At 38.4% G+C, this 21,519-nt stretch overlaps 1 protein-coding gene across 2 annotated transcripts in view; it reads right to left on the bottom strand.

Annotated features, from left to right (window-relative positions):
- Nucleotides 1-21,519, bottom strand: part of MSR1 (macrophage scavenger receptor 1) — a 77,139-nt gene that overhangs the window by 4,834 nt on the left and 50,786 nt on the right. The window contains exon 9 of one of the 2 annotated variants that reach the window (XM_070408296.1): nt 6,247-6,435. In XM_070408296.1, coding sequence (XP_070264397.1) covers nt 6,247-6,435 — 189 coding nt within the window. Of the gene's footprint in view, nt 1-6,246; nt 6,436-19,098; nt 20,482-21,519 lie in introns of those variants that run through there. The other variant, XM_070408297.1, reaches the window with a different exon arrangement.

Here is a 21,519-nt window from a genome sequence, read left to right as displayed (position 1 = left end):
CAGAACATAAGGCCCTTTTATAGCTTGGAGATATTTATTGACTACATAGGAGCCCAAATAGAGTTATAAAAGTAATGTTCAAAGATTTGTCATTTTATTTTTATGTTAATATAGTCAGGACTATTGAGCCTAAGGGAAAAATTTACTTAGCACACATTTCCCGTATCCTTCCAAATTGGTTTCTGCATTAAAAATTAATGCTAAGGTGGCATAAAATTAATACAATTTTATCTTCATGTGAACCTCAAAGATAAAAAAGCAAATTTGTTTTTATTTCTTCAGGTAATAACTGTTACTCGAGGATTTTGTTGCTGCTGCTGTCATTTTTATTTTTATTTTTTTTGCCTCCAAACTATCCCTTCTACTTAGTGGGAACTTATGCAAAATTGATGAGTATGTTTTAGATGTTTTCATTCTCTGATCCTATCTATCATCTATCTATCTTTCTGTCTGCCTGTCATCTACCTAATCATCTACACAGCTTCAATTCCTTTAACATTTTAGGGCTGTGTCAGGACAAACCGACTTGGTGTTCCCAAAGCAGACATAATCAAGGCACTGTCCATGGCTTCTGGGGTTGATGAGCTTGGTTCGTGATGCTTGAGAGTATGTTTGACAGATTATACCATTTTCCCTTTATCTCTTCTTTTAAAAGAAAGCAGATAGTGATGTTCTTTGAGGGACTCTGAGTTTCTTTAATCTAATCATCACTAACCCACAACTTTTATGGGGGAAAAAGGGAATCAGATTTTATACATTAGCCAGATATATAGCAAAGTGATGAGATTCTTCAACTAGCTGCTGAATAGACCTCTGTGGAAGTAAAAAACACAGTTAGCAATCTCTGCATGAATGCGAATTAAATCCAGTTATGGCTGAGTGACATGAATTTGTATCCCTTTTAAGCCTTCTAGTAGGGAAGTGCTTTGTCAACAGCCTCTCAAGAAAATCATTGTGCTCTCAGATCAAAGTTGAAATGGAATGGGAATCAGAATAGAGAATGGTGAAACCGACTAAAGTTCTGGAGTCTAGCTTTGTGGTTCTAAAGAAGCCACTCATTTTCCCTACTTTATTATACATGCAAAATAAAGGGATATGGCTAAAGTACGTCTAAAATTTCATTTACCTCTCAAAATCTATGATTTTAAGATTTGAAGAAGCAAGCTCTTCCGACACAAAGTTCTTAAGCATAAAGAACTTAGAAAATTCTGTCTAGTGCAGAGACAGGTTATGACAATAATCTAGACTCCCCCCCAAAAAAACTATCATAATAGCAGTATAAACTTGGGCAAATTTTGTGACAGCTGACAGCTTTATTTAATTTCTCTGTGAAAAATTGGGACTATAATATTTATTTTTCACAGGCACAATGTGCACTAAATGAGATCATATAATCAGCACTTGCTAAACAATATTATTCCTACTTCATCCTGTCTTTGTTACCATAGTAACAAAACAGATGTGCTAAGAACTCTATAGGCTCCATATCAGGTTCCATAAGATCCAACATGTAAACATCTTTTAAAGCTGTCACTATGCAAGGTACAGTAGGCAAGAATTTGAGCTCCTATCCATTGAGATATTTTATTTATCTTTGAGTTTATTTTTACTCCTATTTTTTGAAGCTTAATTCAGAGGTATAGTTATATCTTTGATCTCCTTCAGTTTATTCTTGTATTTGTTATAAATTCCACTTAGAAATTTGATTATGAAATGGGGAAGGGGTGATGAATAGAAGATGATATTTATCTTAGAACTACAGGCCCGGTGCACAAAAATTTGTGCACACGGGAGGGGGGAGGGGGTCCCCCAGCCCAGCCTGTGCCCTCTCGAAGTCTGGGACCCCTCAGGAGATAACGACCTGCTGGCTTAGGCCTGCTCCTGGGTGGCAGAGGGCACACCCAATCCCTAGGTGCAGCCCCTGGTCAGGCTCAGAGCAGAGCCGATTGGGGAGTTGGGGCGCCGCCCCGTCATGCACAGAGCAGGGCAGATTGGGAGGTTGTGATGCCACCCTCAGTCACGCTCAGGGTAGGGCCGATTGGGGGGGTTGGGACACCGCCCCGTCACACTCAAGGCAGGGTCGATGGGAAGGTTGCGGCGCCACCCCCTGTCACGCACAGAGCAGGGCTGATCAGGGGGTTGGGGCGCTGCCCCCTGTCACTCACAGAGCAGGGCCCATCAGGGGGTTGGGGCACTGCCCCCTGTCACTCACAGAGCAGGGCCCATCAGGGGGGTTGGGGCTCTGTACTCTGTCACACACAGAGCAGGGTCGATCAGGGGGTTGGGGAGCTCCCCCCTGTCATGCACAGATCAGGGCCCATCAGCGGGTTGAGGAGCTCCCCCCTGTCATGCACAGAGCAGGGCCGATCAGGGGGTTGAGGGAGCAGGGCGGATAGGGAGGTTGTGGCCCCGCCCCCTGTCACTCACAGAGCCGCAGGGCGATCAGGGGGTTTGGGCGCTGCCCCCTGTCATGCTGATCCCGGTGCTGGGAGGCCTCGTGGCTCCGCTGATCCCGGTGCCGGGAGGCATATTACCCTTTTACTATATAGGATAGAGGCCTGGTGCATGGGTGGGGGCCGGCTGGTTTGCCCTGAAGGGTGTCCTGGATCAGGGTGGGGGTCCCCAATGGGGTGCCTGGCCAGTCTGGGTGAGGGGCTGAGGGCCGTTTTCTGGCTGGCCAGTGACTGAAGCTCCCAACCGCTCCTTTTTTTCTTTTTTTCTTTTTTTTTTTATTCTGGGCCAGCTTTAGCTCTGAGGCCTCGCTACTGAAAACATTGATACAATGTTGCGGTCAGGCTGGCTGAAGCCGGGCTGACTGAAAGCCGGTTTCTAGGGTTTTGTTTAGCTTCTATATTTGCAACATAGTACATAGTTGCTTAGAGTTGCAGCTGAGAGGCCGGCAAGTCAGGCGGGGAATGTTGTAGTTCGCTGTCATTGGAGCAAGCAAGCCTCCCTGTTCGCTTCAGTGCATGGCTGCCAGCCGCCATCTTGGCTGACAGTTAATTTGCATAAGGATATGCTGATTAGCTAATGGGAAGGGTAGCAGTCGTATGGTACGCTAATTACCATGTTTCTCTTTTATTAGTGTAGATTGTCTTTTGTTTCTGCTCTCAAGTTTGGGGCTTCAGCACAAACTTCTGTAAAACCAGAGAAGAGGAGATAGCTAGCTGCTCCAGGCCCAGTTTATGCTTCCCGCATTAGCATACAGGCTCAGATAGGCTGGAACAAATTCCCAGAGTACCACCATTGACAAAGCTCATCCAGGCTTGCTGCAGGGAGACCACTGGGACAAGGGATTGGAGAGCCTGCACAGGGAGTGTGTGACTCACTCCCCCTTCCCTGACCCCATGCAGTGACAGGCAAAATGCTTCTCAGTGCTTCCTTAAGTTAACCTTTTGGTCCACTGGGGGGGGGGGGGGGGGGGGGGGGGGGGAGAACATTCCATTTTAGCAAAAGACACATCCAAATGGAGGAACCTATGTAAAGGAGCATGCTTTAAGCTTTATTCCTATAAGTCATTTTCCTTGCAGCTGCAAAACTAAGTCTTCTTAATGCTAACAAGGATTCTCTCTGGTAAGCCATGTTTACCATTTCAAAACTGAGAGAAAAAGATGAGAGGAGAGAGAGAGAGAGAGAGAGAGAGAGAAGGGAGAAACTGCATGGAGAAAATTGTATTCTTTCTTTAATGAGGAATTACACAAAGAAGATAAATGCAAATGTTTTTCCTTCCTGTTTGAATGTTGGTAATAATGTGCTGGCATATATACATGGAGTATTAATCTAATTCTTCTTACTTTACTAAGAAATGACAAATAATTAAAATTCGAATGCATCCTTTTCTCTCCCCAACCCTTGCACTCATATTTCTGTTTTCAGTCTCTATGCTGCATTCAAAATTGCTTTTTCTCCCCCTCTGCCCCCCAGTTAAACTGTAAATTTAAGGTGGAGTGGAAAAGTAAGGGGGAGTGTAAGCAGCTTTACATAAAAAGGTTGTTTGCTGTGTCTAATCCCAAATCAGCTTACAAAGTAAGCCTGTTTCTTAAAATAAAACATACAACGAAGCAGATCGCGAAATTTATTTCTCAGACTCTTGTTCTTCAGAACAAATAACCTGAGTTTTATTACCTCTCCCAGCTCATCTTGCTTTGCGATTTTAAATTTCTCATAACCAATCATTCCTCACTTGTTGGTGCTGGATTCCACACAGTGAGCAGAGACTAGAGCTGGGTCTCCTTGGGTGGAGCGGGGAGATTATCTGGGTTCCTATCTAGTACATGCAGTCACACTCCTCTCTGCTGAATAAGAAGTCACATCCAACTCTGTAAGCCTTGGAGCATCACTCTGCCACTGTACCATACAACACAGATCTGGCCCTTCTAACTTCCAGAGGACGGAAAATAACCTATAATCATACAGCTGATGGTGCTCTCTGCCTCTATTGTGCAATGCCCCCAGGCAGGCTTTGTACTGGACACTTTTTGTTGTTGTTGTTAATCCTCACCTGAGGGTATTTTTCCATTGATTTTTAGAGAGAGTGGTAGGGAGGGGAAGAGACAGAGAGAAACATTGACTGGTTGCTTCCTGTACCCCGACCAGGGCGAGGGATTAAATCTGCAACCGAGGTGTATGCCCTTGACTGGAATGGAACCCCGGACCCTTCAGTCTGCCGGGTCATGCTCTATCCACAGAGAAAAACTGGTTAGGGCTTGACACTTTTTATATGCCAGCTCTTTTAAGATTCAAAATAAACCTGGCTTGGTATTATTATTATTATTCCCATTTTATTGAAATAAGAGATTGAAATCTGTGACATAAGTATCAGCACTAAAGTTTCAACTCATATCTCCTTCGTTATCAAATGCCTGTTCTTTCTGATTCACACAGCAGGTGCTTGAAAATGTAAGCAGAAAACAAAATTCTGGCATACTTTGCTGTTTTATCAATAAAGCTCTAGTATACTGTATAGCACCACCAACTACCCTAAATGCACAGCCTCAGTAAAAATGAACATTCATCATAGAGAAGTGGCCAGTTATCTGAAGAAAATTGCCTCCATGTAGCCAAAAAAAATAAAAAAATCATAATTTCACATGAGACTAAACTCTATTGTTTCATTACTTATTTAAATAGAAAACATTTTCTTGCCAGTATTCTATACTATTTTTTTTTTTTTTGCCCATGCATTAGACCAGAACTCTCTCGAGATATAAGCAGGAATGAATAAAAGCTGTGGGGCAAAGAATATTCTACTTGTCAGACTAGGCCTTAAGGTTCATGCAATGTTGAAACAGTGGCGATTTTACCATCTGAGATAGAAGAAATTAATAAATTGTACAACCAGGCTTGATTCTTAGAGATACAAAATTAAATGCAGAGTTGTCAACTCTTTAGATAATGTAAAGTGTAAGTCATCTTGATAAAAGCTATTTTAGAGTGTTTTTCTCTTTTTGGATTGAGCTGTTCAGCCAGTCCATATTAACTGAATTATCTAGACAATTGGCAAACTATATTTCATTTTGTCAACAAAGACACATCCTAAGAATTCAGATCATTATCACATGCTGGTATTTCCAAAACTGCAGAGTTTTCAGCCATCACCTATGAGGTGAGTAATCAGCATGGATGACAGCTGTATGCCTTCTATTAGGAATGAGCTGTCCACTTTATAGATTCTAAGTCACCTTATTAATTCACTTGTCCTGCTTTGTCAATCACTCTGTTTTCCTCTATGTTAGTACTCTGCAACTAACCAATTGAATCTAAATAAAATTTACATATTAAAGGTTGTCTGAGAGCATATGTCATTTGATTTTAATGTCCCTTTCTCTTCATTTCTACTTCCTAGGAAAGGCCATTTTAAAAAATCCTACACACAATTTTTCTTCCTATGCTGTAAGTTTCTATCTCTACTTGCTACTACATATTAGAGAATGCCTATGCTTCATTTTTTTTAAAAAGCAACATTTTAAAAATCTGTAATATTCTCAACAATAATGATGATTTTTTTTAAGTACCTAGTCTGCCCAGCCTGTGTGGTTCAGTGGTTGAGCATTGACCTATGAACCAGGAGGTTAGGGTTAGATTCCTGGTCATGGCACATGCAATAGGGCACATGCCTGGGCTGCATCCACAGTAGGGGGCATGCAAGAGGCAGCCTATCGATGATTTTCTCTCATCATTGATGTGTCTATCTCTCCCTGTCCCTTCCTCTATGAAATCAATAAAATATACTTTTTAAAAAATTACCTTCTCCAAAACGAGCTCCCTTGTGCACATTTAGAACACCTCGGTATCCCAAACTCCTGCAGATGACCAGTCCACCGCGTAGTTCCCAGTGGTCATCACAAACTGTGCCCCACTGGTCATCATGGAAAATCTCCACTCTGCCTTCATGAGGGCCACTGCCGCCGACCAGTCGTACTGTCCGAGGTGGAGCTGTAACAAAAGTCAGCAGGCGTTAGTTATATATTAACACCATTTCATAATGCTTTAAAATCATTTTAGCACTTTTGTTTTCAATAAGCTCAACTATTGGAATACATTTTAAACTTTCTAGCATCACCCACTTAAGAGTTTAGCTTACAAGCATGGCATTAGTCAAAGGTGAAGATTAAAATCTATTCTGTTTTAACATGTATGTAAGTTGTGTATATGAGAACACTTCAAAGATTATATCTCAATGATTCTAAAACTCAACAGCTATGAGTTTTTAAATGTTATATAGATTTTTCATACTATTTAGAAAATTTTATAACAAAACAATTTATTATTATCTTGACACGCTAACACACAAATTGGAAAACACAATCCAGTGACTTTCAATGATATAGGAGGTGGAGGAGAAGATATTTTATAATATCATAAACACAAAAATAGATGACCAACCATCCTGTCTTCTAGTAAGAGGTACAAGATAACTTGGATATTTCTTATTATAAGGCTACTGGATTTTGTCCCAACATGTTTTTCTTTCTTTGAATGAGATACAAAGCAGACAATTTTTGAAAGGAGAGAATAAGCTTTCTGATCTCTTAAGGGTACTAATTCCATCATGAGGACCCTATCCTCATAATAGCATCTAAACCTAATTATCTCCTAAAAACTCCACCTCCAAATGTCATCACAATGGTGTTTTTGGCTTCAACATATAAATTTGATAGGGAGAGGAGGATGAATGAACATAATTCAGTCCATAGCAGTAAGCATTAGATTCACAGGTGGCTGGCCCCACAAGACTCAGTAGGTCTTGAGTGGGACAAGTTCCCAGATGATGCTGAAGCTGTTATTCCTGGGACCATACTTTGAGAAGCACTAACCTACAAGATGACATTACATATTTAAATGAGGAGACATGTTAATCAGACACACCTGCTGATGCTTTTATAGAATCCTTTAGAATGTATATTTATTCCAAATAGAATGGCTGCATATTTCTTCCAAATTCCCTATGCTCCTGTGATTTTGAAGGGGATTAAGTCCTCTAATGAATATTTTTGGGCTAAATATGTTTGGGATGCCTATCTGTCAACTAAATATTTTTCAATTATAAATCAATTACCGAAGTGTGACCATATTTTGCCAATCCTTGATCATCTATGCACTAATACAGAGAAAAGTGGCAGGCCAACAGGCTCTTTCAACCACTTTGCTTTGCTGATGGAGAAAAGTCCATTTTGTCATTCTGAACATCCACAATCAGCATTTTCTCTGTCAGACTGCAGGTCAGAATTTCGTCAGCTCACTATATGGAAGTAAATAATGGCTATGGTTTCTTTGCTATCAAGCTAACATATTTAGTCAGACAGATTTTCTCCACTGGGGAATAGTTACCTTGCACCTAAAGATTTCAGAAAAGAGTAATGTTTGTTTTTTGTTTTTTTTTTCTGGGTAGCTGTCTTAATTCTCCTCTTAACTTTATCAATGTAGACTTTCTCCAGATTCAAATCAGGTAAACACAGATAAACACTGACCATGTGTCCCTTTAATGACACTTTGTATTAGTCATTACTTGGTAATTGGCTAAAAACAGAAACACAAACCAAAGTGGAGATGATAATGTATGTAGGAACCACAGGATTTCCTATGACCCCAGGGGTAAGAATATATGTAGGCATCTAGAACAGCTGGACTAACTCGACTCTGCTTAATAATCTCTCTCCTAGTTTTATACAAAAGCCTCTCTGTAAATTGCTTCATTCTTTTCTTTTGTTGCAATATAGATATCTCTGTTCCCTAGTCCACATGTTAAAACGTGTGTTAATAATGCCCAGGTTTCTATTTTATAGTCTCCTTCTCAGTGACTGTTCTACATGTCCAGGGAAGTCCTCCTCTGATTTAGTTTGAGTTATATTGCCCATATATAGTCTTAATAGCTTGGGCCAAAGACAGTGTCACTTGCATTTACATGGTATTTCTGGAGTGAGGGTCAGAGGCATTTCCTAGTTGAAGGGGAGTTTCGAGCAAAGACAGTAAGTTCATTCCATAAAAGTCATTTTAATAATCTTTGTGTATTTATGCAATATTAATTATACTACCTGTTTAGCCCTGTGTTCTTTTTCATATCTGTGACTGTAGAGTGTAACTGAAATTAACATCCAGGAGGCAGGTTACTGGACACTTGTTCTGCCTCTGACACTGTTTGTTTATGGGCCTTATTGGAACATTTAACCTAAGACCAAATTTTTCAGTTGCTTAAAAGGGAAAATGATATTTGCTCTTAGTTAAATGTGTCTTCACATAATTTTTCTGTACCAGGCATTTTAATAGGTTCCTGGAAAAATTTGAATAATATACAAAACCTGCCTTCAAGATTCATGTATTTTTGAGATCATTATGAAAGTTGGAAGAAATAGTGCATTCTTTAAAATGGTATACAAGTACAAAGTTTTTATTTTTATAAGATATGAAAATTTTTAGGTTATCATTTTCTGGTGAAAGCATTGGAATAAATATGTTATATGTGATATTAATCACCTTATTCATTAATTTTTTTTTTTTACTAATTCCCTGTTTAATGAGTATGCTCCTCAAAGAGGAGTTCTTAATCAACTAGGATAAGCTTCTGTAAAGAGACAAAACCTACCCCATGGTTTCAGATGTAAGTTTATTTGATCTTTGTTACATACAAACATGATTATCTATTATTTTGAAGAAAGTCTTCTATACCAGTGAAGAATAAATTATGGCCCATGGGCCAATTTCAGCCTGTTGTCTGCTATACTAATAAAGTTTTATTGGAATGCACCACACCCATTTATATGTTGTTTAGGACTCCTTTCAGGCTAAAACAGCACAGTTGAATAGCTGTGACAGAGACCTTCTGGCTTATTTGCTATCTGGCCCTTTTTGGCCCTTTATAAAGAAGCTTGGCAACCCCTCTTATAGTTAAAAACACAATAGACAAGGATTTCAGTAGGGATACTCCTGCCAAGTGATCCCTGAAACAATAAAGGTCATGATTCATCTCTGCTTTCCTCTCTAATAGAACCGTTTGAGAACCTTTCAGCCCCTCACTTCTGCTTTTTTTATTTTATAATGTAACTAGAGGCTTGGTGCACAAAATTCGTACAGGGGTAGGGTCCCTAGGCCTGGCTGGCGATCAGGGTTGATCAAGGCCTTCTGGTTGCCAACTGGGGCCTCCCTTCATTCTGAGCCACCCCCTGGTGGTCAGCACATGTCATAGCAAGCAATCGGTCTCCTGGTCGAACTCCCGTGGGGACAATTTGTGTATTAGGCATATATATACATATATATATATCATTCAATTTGCCCAAATAAGCCTTATTCTCCTCAATTTCTGGAGCTTTGGTCCCTTTTTGGAATGTTCCCTCAAACCCCCTCACCACCTCCGTGCACCTTCTCCTCCCACACACACACAAACCTCCCATTTCTACACTATCAATTCTCCCCTCAACCCCCAAGTTTGAACAGATTCCAACTTCCAACTCCCACAGCACAGCTGACCTATCAAAACACTGTAAACTAGTTTATTTTATACTAGACAGAAATCCTTGCCATTCTTTTTAGCACCTGACAAAGTCTAGATTTTCACTTAGTCATTATTTGATAAAGAGTTATGATATGAATGGATGAATGAATGGTGAGCTCTTCTTGATATGCAAACTGCATTAACTGAATGAATTAAATTGGTAAATGCTTAAAATATCAAACAATAGAAGCAATAAAATTTAGTATTTTACAAGTCTCTAGAGGGAATATAGTCTCTATATGTAGAAGCAATAAGGGAAATTGTGAAGGAAAAGATTGATTTAACTGAATTAATCATGAGGTTTTTTTATGGAGAAAAACGACATGGCTATCTACTGAAAGTCCCCAAGGCAGGAGGGTCTGGTGGGAAGGTCTGATCAAAAGCCTTACATATTCCAAAACCTGATTTTGTAGGGTTAGAGGATTTATCTCTCAGTGGCAGACTAATGTTAAACAGAATCTTGGGACTAAATGTCAATTCAATTTATAAAGAGAAATGTAATTGCCTCAAAAACTGAAATATTTGTATCTGCTTGACAAGGCCATTTTCTCCCCATGGGCAATCTTTATAGGAAGTCAAATTACAATAAGTGAATTCTTCGTTTAATTAATTTATTAATTTACAATGAGACATAGCAGTGAGATTTTGCCTCTGGGACTGGACAGCAAGCTCTTTGGTTAACACATTTTCCTTTATATATGTTAATACATTCAATCAAGTGAGGTGATTTGACATTTATCTCTGCTCTGATTCATTGCAATTTAACTTGTTAAAGGCAATCTTACTATTCCTACTTCCTGGTTCTGGAGGGAAGAATGTAGTATGATAATTTCTAAAGTCTGTATATAAAATAAAAACAGTATATAAAATATTTATTTAAATAGTACATTCATATTTCTATGACCATATGATACCAAATAAAAATATGTAATAGAGCAGATATTTTATAAGACAGTTTATAACTTAATCTGAGGAAATTACACCAAATATAGTAAAAGTTAACAAGTTCAGAGGTTATTTTTATTTTATTATTGCAGATTTATTTTTAAAGGGGGAAGTAAAACAGAAATATATTAAATATCTCAAAATAGGGAGGCAGTTATACAGTAAATGGATAGTTTTCGAGACATTAAGCACAACTGTCAAAAAGATCATGTAGAATGGGGAAAAAGATGATAATATAATATTAAATGACTATATTAATATTTAAAATTTATTTCAATTATGCAAAATATTTATGTGTAAAAAGACTGGAAGAAAGTATCTAAGCATATTAACAGTAATTCTGGGACAGAAATTGAATATGTAATCTTTGTCTAATTGTATATAATTGTATTATTTTAAAAACTAAGATTAATTTGATAACATAAGTAGTGACTGGGTATTCATTAATGCTTACTATTATAACAGGTCTATGACTCAAAGCTGAAATTCATAAAATTGAGGGGAAAGAACAATGCCAGAATGACAGATAATTCTATTTATGTAAGATAATGCACAACACAATACCATCTATTGTTTATGCATACATACATATGTAGTAAATGTATGAAAACCTGAATGGAAAGAAACATATGAACTCCAAGATAACATTTTATCTTGGAAAAGCAAGGGAGGCAAGACATAACTAGAGCTTCAACTATGTGAGTTAAAATTATGTATCTTAAAAAAAACACCCTACAGTTTGTGTGGTAAAATTTCAGTATCTCTAAAACCCAGGTAAATGACTATTTATTAGCTATTTGTTATGAATGTTCCTCCTTCTTTCCTTTATGTGTGAAATATATTTTATTTAAAGAAGACAACACATTCACAGAGATGTTGATAGAGTCATACATGAACCCTAAATAAATTATAAAGGTAGGTCTCTCCTTAAAAGTTAGGAAAAGGATATTAGGGATATGCTAACCTCTATTAGACAGACAACATTCTAATTTGAAAAGAGAAGTTGGTAAGAATGTGAATTCTGGGGCTTTTTGCATGTGTCTATCACTGCTGCTTGGGTGAAGAACTGAGGTTAAAAACGACTTGAGGAGTGAAATTCATTTTCAATTATGATATTGTTAACCTTGTGGTCCTTTTTATATCATTTATTTAAATTGGGATTTAGAGTTAACTATATTACAATGGTAACTATTATATTTGAGCTCCAAAAGCAACAGGCATTTAAAACAATGGTTGCAGGTTGACCTGGACGTCCTTGCAATATGGCAAGATTCCTCCAGGAAGGGAACTGATTTTTCTATTTAAGATCATTATCTGAATGAGCTACTTAGCGATGAAAGCCACAACCCAGATATCAGAGGTTTGGAGAAACAAGTTACATTTCTCTGGAAAAGGAAAGTAACAGATTTTGAATCTGACTCTGGATGTTAAGAGAGACAAACATTCTGGAAATCCCAGGACAGAATAAAGCGGAGAAACTAGGGCTGTGGTAACAAATGCTCACAGATGTGCGGCTTAAAACAACAGAAATGCATTCTCTCACAGCTCTGGAGGCCAGAGTCTGAAATCATATCCTTCCTTGCCTTCTCCCAGCTCCTACTGGCTTCTCGGTTTGCAATTGCAACTCTCCAGTCTCGGCCTCTGTCTTCACAGGATCATCACTGTGTCTCTGTGTGTCCTCCTTTTATAAAGGTGTCAGTCATTAGATTTAGGGCCCACCTGAACCCAAATGACTTCATATGAACTTAGCTGTATCTGCAAAACCCTCTTTCCAAAGAAGGTCACGTTCTGAGGTTTTAGGTGTCCATGAGTTTTTAGAAGCACTAATACACCCACTGTCACATAGGTGGCAGGGATTTGAATGAGGATATATGGAGGAATATAAGTTTTCTATGTTTTCATCAAACTATTCTAGACAGGAATCACTCAAATTGCTTTAGAGCATGAGGCTGGTGCTCAAACACTTTCATTTCAATATTAAAGCACAAACGGACCCCTAAGAGTTGAGACTGCAGAATAGCTGGGTAGTACATATTTTGGTTACACTGCAAATTAGTTAACAAAGTCAGCCATGATTATACTGAACACCCATAGTTCAACCGCTGAATAACTAAAGTTTGAGAATTTGTGGCTTCAAATTAAACTGTACTAAACTCATGATATTGAATAAATCGAACTTAATCATGAATAAGAGTGTATTACTTCAACGTATGGAAGTTCAAAAATAGCAGAAGGCTATTATTTTCAATATTAATTTGTCAGTTTTTGAATTGAATCATCACATAGGACTTTAAGATATTGCTAATAAAGTGGTAAATATTTAAGATGAAAGAAGAACTTGGTGTTTAAGAAGACCTCTCTAGTTGGACAGATTCTCATAGGAATGTGATGTTTAAGAATAAGCTTATGTGTGAAAAACAAACAGAACTGAAAAATCGAGGGAGACCAGAAAAGCAGAGCATGGTCATTGGTGTAAGTTCTCCTCAGAGTGTCATGAGCTATAAGCTGCTCCTACCACTGGATTTTCAAAATGCCAATTAAATCAAAAGGTCTGCATTTCAAAAAGCACATTGCTTTCTTCAAGGGATAGTGTTCATTTACTGGAATATTAGTCATAATTTTAAATCAATCTTATTATTTTTAATATGTCATTTCTAAGTGAGTCTTAGTTTCTAGAGTTACAGAGGAGAATATTTAAAACTTTATAAAGGGGAATTTTATTTACTTATTTGTAGGGTATTTAAATTGTTCCTCTTCACTTAAAACCCTAGGTCATAAAAATAATCAAGCCATCCATCAATATGTGAAACAATGCTAATTTAGAAAACTCACATCAAAAACGAAGCATAAATTACATTATTATTCTTTCTGATTTCTGAAACTGTAGGCCTCAGCTAGACCTCATGGAAGAATTCATGTTCCTCTTTATAAGCTGTTGAGATATAAGTGACCTAACTCTTTGTGGTTTCATTTACTCATTTATAAAAACAAACATAACGCCTACTTCCTAGGATTGAGGTTTCAAATATGACAATATTTTAAAAACTGTATTTTTAAACTGTAAAGTACTATGTAAACGGTAGTGATAGAATTATTCATTGTGTTTAATTCTGAATGTTATTGTAGGAACCTGTGAAAGCATAGACTGTAGGGGATTTGAGCTGTGGATCTTGTGGAGAAAAATGTCCCAATTTGGCCCACTAACATTAAATCTGTCCGGTTCTTGGCAGGACTGACTACTCAGTACAGATTTTCTGACTTTTTATGGAGAGAAAATAATTTTCCAAAGTAACTCAGCGTTTGTACCTTGAATTGGACTGGAAAGTAAATGAAAAGACAGTACCCATTCTCCTCGGCACTGTGCGCTATATTTGGTTTATGCTCGTAACTGTCCAGAGCTCTGCGAGCTGTTACCAGGTTGACTTATTGCAATTGTGAGAAGACAATAGTGTGCGTGGTCTTTATTACCTCTGCACTCGACAGGAGAGGCCATAACTTGTGTCTAACAGCTGTGCCCAGAGGTATTTAAGGACAGATCACTTGATGCCTCAAAAACCCAACAAAAATTCAGCAAAGAATGCTCCAGCAAACATTGCTTCCATTTGCTTAGCTTAAATCTTGACTTTTTTTTTTTTTTAGATACTCTTAGAAACTCAAAAGAAAACACGGATGACATATCTTGTTTGGGTAATAACAGAAGGAAAAATAAAACTTGTAAAATATGGTATTTCTCAACCTGTGGGTTCTTAGTGAGGTTGAGCTACTAACTATTTTATTTCAAAAGGGAGAGTCTCAAGGTTTATTCTTCAGAGAAGGGGCAGGCTCCTTATCAGAAAATGGCATGCTTCTCTAGACTAGAACCAGGAGACCGGGGCCCAAGTCCCAGCTGAGCGACAAACTTCCCGTATGACTCTGGACGTACTATTTTGCCTTTTTTCATTTTTATTTCTTTCATTCTTATTATATCTCCTATAATTCCCTCTCAGGACTTTTGTGAGAATTGCTTTAGTTCACAAATGTACTTTGAAGAGGCTTGAGAGAAAAAGTTAGGTTATGGTGAAATATGATATTGAACCAAGAGATATAATTTAAAATCAGATTAACCAAGATTCAAACTGCAGACCCACCACATATATAGTATTGGCTGTGTGATTTTAACTAAATCCTCATGGGTAAAACTAAGTGATAGTTTTCTGTGAAGTTTAAGTGAAGGAGGTATACAAAGTACCTGGCACACAGGGGTTACCCTCTGTGTTACAAGCGTTATTGTTATTAATAATATAATTTAGATTTCTGGCCTAATGATTGGGATGGGTGATAGCAGCACAAAAGAATCATACATTAAAAACAGTTTCTTAATGACTTTTCCCTTCAGAATCCTAAGGAGAGCTTTTGGAAATTAAATATATCTGACCACAACCTAAATCTCTGAGATCAGAATTTCTGAATGTTATTAGTAATTCTAGCCATCTGCATATGACAAAAGCTGTAGAGGTCATTTAGATGATCTCCATAGCCTGGGAATAGCTGCTAGAACAATACTAGAACATAGTATGGTTACTTAGTTCTAAGTCTTTCACATTATGGAAAAATTCACCTAGTATATTGCTGTCCAATAGCAATTAGCAGGAGTATTACTAAATATTATTGGACAGCACAACGAGGTTAATCCATGTTTTCAGGGTCCTTTTGCCTGCACCCTGAGATTCAGAAGAGGTGGTCCTGTCTATCCTATCACTTGGCATTTACCTCATCTGATAGGACAATGAGTGTGCCCTTCTTTAGACACTAAAATTGTTAGTCAAGGAAAAACTCAGGATCCAAGCAGAGACAAGAATTCTTTGGAAGGAAAAGAGGTGGCATTATTTCCCAGACAAGGCTAGGTGTGTAAATAAAGAAGCATGGCAAGAAGCATAGCAATTTTTATTTTAAAATAAAATGTTTAAATTACGCAAAACATCATTAAAAATGCCGGTGTTTTTCCTTTTGCTACAAATTCCTATGAGGATTCCTTTAAAGCAGCGGTTCTCAACCTGTGGGTCACCAACCTGTGGGTCTCGACCCCTTTGGGGGTCAAACGACCCTTTCACAGGGGTCGCCTAAGACCATCGGAAAACACATATATAATTACATATTGTTTTTGTGATCAATCACTACGCTTTATGTTCAATTTGTAACAATGAAGATACATCCTGCATATCAGATATTTACATTACGATTCATAACAGTAGCAGAATTACAGTTATGAAGTAGCAACGAAAATAATTTTATGGTTGGGGGTCACCACAACATGAGGAACTGTTTTAAAGGGTCACGGCATTAGGAAGGCTGAGAACCACTGATCTAAATAGTTCCCTGGAATGAGCATCTGAAAGGTCGCTGGGATGCTCCTATTTTACTTTGCAAGGGATGAAGCCGGAAGTTAAGAATTTTGGGGAACCAGGAGTGGGGATAACTGTAGCACCCCAGGAAAGGGTCAGGAGTCCGCAGGTGGGTGGTGTTTATTGGACACTTCATGTGCAAAGAAGTAACCGTGTTGTTCTAGGGAATCTGTTCTTAAGATTCATGTTGCAGGGCAGTGCATTTCCAGAGGCCAGGGCGAGGGGGCGATAGGCTGTGAACCTCTATGCAGGTTGTGCTTTACTTGGAATGAACTGAATGACCCTGTGCTAGTCTGACATGTTTATGCAGAATCAGAAGCAGGACCCCGCTCTCTGAAGGGCAGGAGACCTGCTTGTCCTCTGAGGTTGTGGAGGAATGGGAAGTGGCATATTGGGTCTCTCTATTCCAACTGCATTCTGGCACATAACTGGATGAATTTCAGATTTTGCTGGTATAGGAGACCTGGCTGGAGCTGGAATGAATTTCCCCCTTCTAAGTGGCTCTGTTGAGAGCCTCTGTGGGAATCAGCTGGCCTAAGGACTAAACAGGACAAGTGCTAACTGCTGGATCCGTTACTGATTGAAATCTCCATTTCCTCTTACAAAACGTATTAGTTACACACACCATCAGGGAACACGTCTATTATGTTAATGGAACACTCTATGTGTTTAGCAACAATCTGTAGAATCATATAAAGCTTTAAACATTACATAACTGTGGAGAATGGGCAGCACCTGTCTGAGTTACCTGGAGCCATTACTATTCAGGTACACTCTGCTGTGCTAAGTCATAACCGTGGCTACGGAGAAAAGTGAGGAGGTGGAAAGGAGACTCAGTAAAACAGGGACATCAAAGCAGCCAAATTATATTGGAAAATGTTAAAATTGAGCCAGTAACTGAAATAAAGATAGAACAGTAACAGGTGGCTCCTTCCCCTGCACATAAGTAACTCTCACTGCTGATAATGGAAGCTTTGTGCGCATCCCAGGAGACTGTATTTCTCGGTAATATTCTTGGAGGAGAAACTGCAGACAATGGGTGGAGGAGTAGATGCAGATGGAAACATACACAAATAAAGATTCATTGAGACTGCTTGTTGGAATCTGACCTAATGGAAGTCATGCTGTATGACTTTTTATTCCCTTCAGGTCTTCAAATTATTAAGCCCATTCTGGAAAACTACACTCATGACAAACCTGTCTCTCTTCCTCTTTCCTCTCTCCATACCCTCCATAATACATATGTGTGGTATTGACATTAAAGGATACATAAAACCAGTGTGGGAGTGTTGAATGGAGTTGTAGTTACAAACAGGGACTTTGGAGATTGACAGACTTGGCTTTGAGTTTCTGCCCTTCCACTTATTAGCAGTGGAAGCTTCAGTTGCTAATCTATAAAATGGGAATAATGATAGTACTTACCTCAAACACCCTTCTGAGGATTAAGTGAGGTAATGCACCAAAAGCTCCTGGTGCACAGCAAATGTTCTCTAAATGCTCATTATTATAATTATTTAGTGATTAGAGAAGAAGGTTTACTTTGGTCACTTGAATGCTTTGAGAAAGACCAGAATTCATTTATGTTTGAATTGAGTCCTCAGTAGACATCAAGTGAAAGACAAGTTGATGATTCATATCATTGTATGAGTTTCAAAATAAGATAATCCAAAGTCACATCCCAGTTATAGTCTCATGGGCATCAGTGAAGCACAGCAAAACATACTATCAACCCACATCTTAGTAACAGGTATGTTTAGGACAGAGCCTCACACAGTGTTTAATTTTATGGCAGGAATTCTTTTGCTTGCCTGAAACACATAGCCTTCCAAGTCAGGGTGAGAACATAGCAGACAAACCATGTGACTAGCATTCGAGCTTGGTTCAGATTTTCTTTCTTTTCATTAGACATTGTTCAAGTTGGTATAATTTGTGCATTTGAACTGGGCATTTAGCCTCTATTTTCGTCTGAAAAGGAGAAGCCCGTCTCCCCTAATTTGGAAGATCCAGGTGAGTATTCCACAAACTAAGAATCTATTTGTCGTTGGAGGTGTCAGATAATTTGTGAACGGACCCCCCTGGGATTGTCTCCCGGGATCTCTGGGATCTGAGCCATTCTGTGGCCAACATGGACCAAGGCCTGCTGGCTAGTGAATAGGCTGCTTGGGCTCTACCTGCTCCCCAGTGCAGAGCAGGGGAGGAGGTCCTGTCCAACTAAATCATGGACAAAGAGATCCAACCAGTTTCAGATGTTTGTACTAACTGGCGAGTAATATTTAGGACTATCTTGACAATTGGCTAATTTCTCCCCTCGTCTTCCTTCTCCCGCTCCTACCCTCTGAGACTTCGGTGTCGTGTAGGCCCAGGCCCAGAGTACCATTGACAACCCTCATTTATTTCAACACTTCAGCAGCTTTCTCATCAGCAGTGTCTTGAGCTCATGCTTTGTCTTTCAGAGCCTGGACTATTGTTTCATGAGCCTGACATTTTTTTTCTGACCTCTCCTGACAGCTTCTGGCCCCTTGCATGCACTCAGGTTAGTTGCTGTTTTTATTTATAATTTATGCTCTTCTGCTTGGCTCAAACTCCTTGATTTGTGATCTGGTCACACCTGCATTGCTCTATCTAATGTGAAATCTTATCTTATTTTCTAGAATCTCTCTTTCTGTCCATGACATTTCTTTGGCTTCTTGAATTTTCATTTTGCTTTCACTCCTTCTAATTACAGATTTGAAATGTCTACATTATACCAACAAGGACTAGCAATCAGTTCAGAAGAGAACACTGTGAACTACACCTTATGTATTTAAAGCACTTTATCATTATATAGAGCACCTACACACACACAGTGTCTCATGTGATCCTCACAACAACCCTGTGAGGTAGGTGTTCAGACGTCCATTTCATAGGGAAGGGAGTGGAAGTGGTGAGATACATACAGGCACACTACTCAGAATTCTACTAGATCCTAATGCTGTGAGTCCTGGGATTCTGTGTTAAACCTTGAAGGAAGGAGGAGTTGTGAAAATGTGACCTATTAATAGAGAGTCAAGAATGACATGGAATCCTACATATTTCCTATTCTTTTTTCTTGATCATCCTTTTCTAACCTTTCCTCCTTTCTCATTTTTAGCCCCTTTCTTCACCTACACAAAATATTTCCAGTTCTACTGAAATATTTCTTTTCTCCAGAATCTATATTGGATATTTATAGCACAAGATATAAAGAGCTTTTTAGAATTAAAAAAATTATCAGCATTATTTTTTAATGACAAAAAAATTCTTACTTGAAATGGCCAGGTAATTTAAGAAAACAAGTTTTGTTTTTTATTCAATTGTGTTGAATGAACTGTTACCTCACTATAAAACTTGAAAAAAATGCTGTAATTTGGTAAGAAGACAAGAAGATAAACTAAGCAAATCAAAATCAATTTATCTTTTTAATGTCCTAAGGAATTAAACAATCCTGATCTCCTCTAAACTCCTATAGAGCCCTGTTCTTCCTCCAATACAGTTCCACTGTATTTTATAATTGCCTATTTACATGTCTATGTCTTTCAGGAGTAATTAGCCCAGTAAGGCCAGATACAACAGCAAACTTATTAGCTGTGAAGTTCAGCTCCAGGAGGTATAGGATAGACATATGTTGAATGAATGAATGAATGGATTTTCTTTTATGTTATCCCTATTGCTGGCTGAGGCATGTTTTTGAAAGTAAAGAACCCACATTTAGTCCGTACCCATGGGATTTCTCTTAGAACCCAATGGGCTAAATTGGTTCGGCAAGCACTAGATGAGTGAGTGGCAGAGGATTCCTTGCCTGGCGCTGAGGGCTGGTTGGAAAACATGCCAGTCAGTACAATGGAAGGGATACCAGTTAGGGATGCTAGGGGATGGTGGGATACTAGAGTGGGGAGAGGTATGAGCTTATGCTCATAACAGAGGCCCAAACAGCACCCAGGACCAGGAGAGGAAGCCGTGAGGAAGCTGGGCATCACGCGGGAACCAAAGTCGTTTGGAGGAGCCACAAAGGGATCTTGGAGTCAGCTGTAGTGGTGACTTGTCCAGAGGTGAAGGGCCTTTTAAGGAGATGGTAGCAGAAGGTGTCCTGTCAACTCACCTGATCTTAAAAGGGTCCTGCCCTAATATGATCAGGGAGTGATACTGGTCCTGACACGTATATAAAAGAGGAAATTAATTATTATTTTTAATATATTTAAGTCATGCCTGAAAAAATATAAGACTGTATATTAAAATAATTTAATATAAATTTTCACATATCAGAATTAATTGAAGATGTGGGGAATCAGGCACTTTCATATAGAATAAATAGGTATAATCTTTTAGGAGCCATTTGCAAGAATCCATCAAATTGCAAAATGCATGTTATTTTTGAACTATTGATTCTACTTCTGGAAAATTCTCTCTATTAAAAAATATTCCCACAAAATCATGTATAAGAATGCTGTACGTAGCATAGTTTATTAAAGCCAATTCAAAGCAAACAAAATCTTCAAGTGTTCATGGCTAGTGGATTGGATGATATATTATGATAATTATGGTATAGTTGTACAATGGAATGATGTATAGCCACTGAGAACAAAAAGGTAGAGTCATATGTACTGACATGGGCAGATGACTGCCATATTAACTTTAAGTGAAAAGCAGAACATACTGTATAGATGTTCGTGTATATGATTCTTTCTTTTTGAAACATAGAGTTATATACTCTCCCTGGAGTCTGAAGGCTATACATACTTATACACAGAAATATCTCTCTTAATGCTTCTCAAAGAAAGAATGCACATGAACCTCAAACATCCAAGAAAATATCTGAAATTGAAAACATTTCTGAACACATCTAAAAAGCATTTGATAACCTCAGGCAACAGAAGACTGTGTGAATGTGTTTGATTTACAGACTACAAAATAAAGAAGTCCTGTATTTGCCAAGATTAACCAGTCATAGTGAAGTAGCTCAGAGAAAGTCTCAAGGAAAGGAGAAAAGGAGATAAAGAAGAACCAAAGACAAAGGTAGAGATAATGATAGAGAAAAACATAAAGATAGGGAAGAGTAAGTTATACAAGGAGCTCAACTGAAAATAAATGGATGACAAGGAGAAAGGGGAAAAAGGGGAAAAAAGTATACAGTAGATCAAAGTGATCAAAGGAAAAAAGATATACTAATGTTTTCACTATCTTAATATA

This window comes from Myotis yumanensis, unplaced genomic scaffold (assembly GCF_028538775.1).
Source record: "Myotis yumanensis isolate MYYU_CA2020_CCGP unplaced genomic scaffold, mMyoYum1.0.hap1 SCAF_3, whole genome shotgun sequence".
Taxonomy (NCBI): Eukaryota; Metazoa; Chordata; class Mammalia; order Chiroptera; family Vespertilionidae; genus Myotis; species Myotis yumanensis.
The sequence above is the reverse complement of the archived record's forward strand: the minus strand, read 5'-3'. Positions and strand labels throughout refer to the sequence as shown.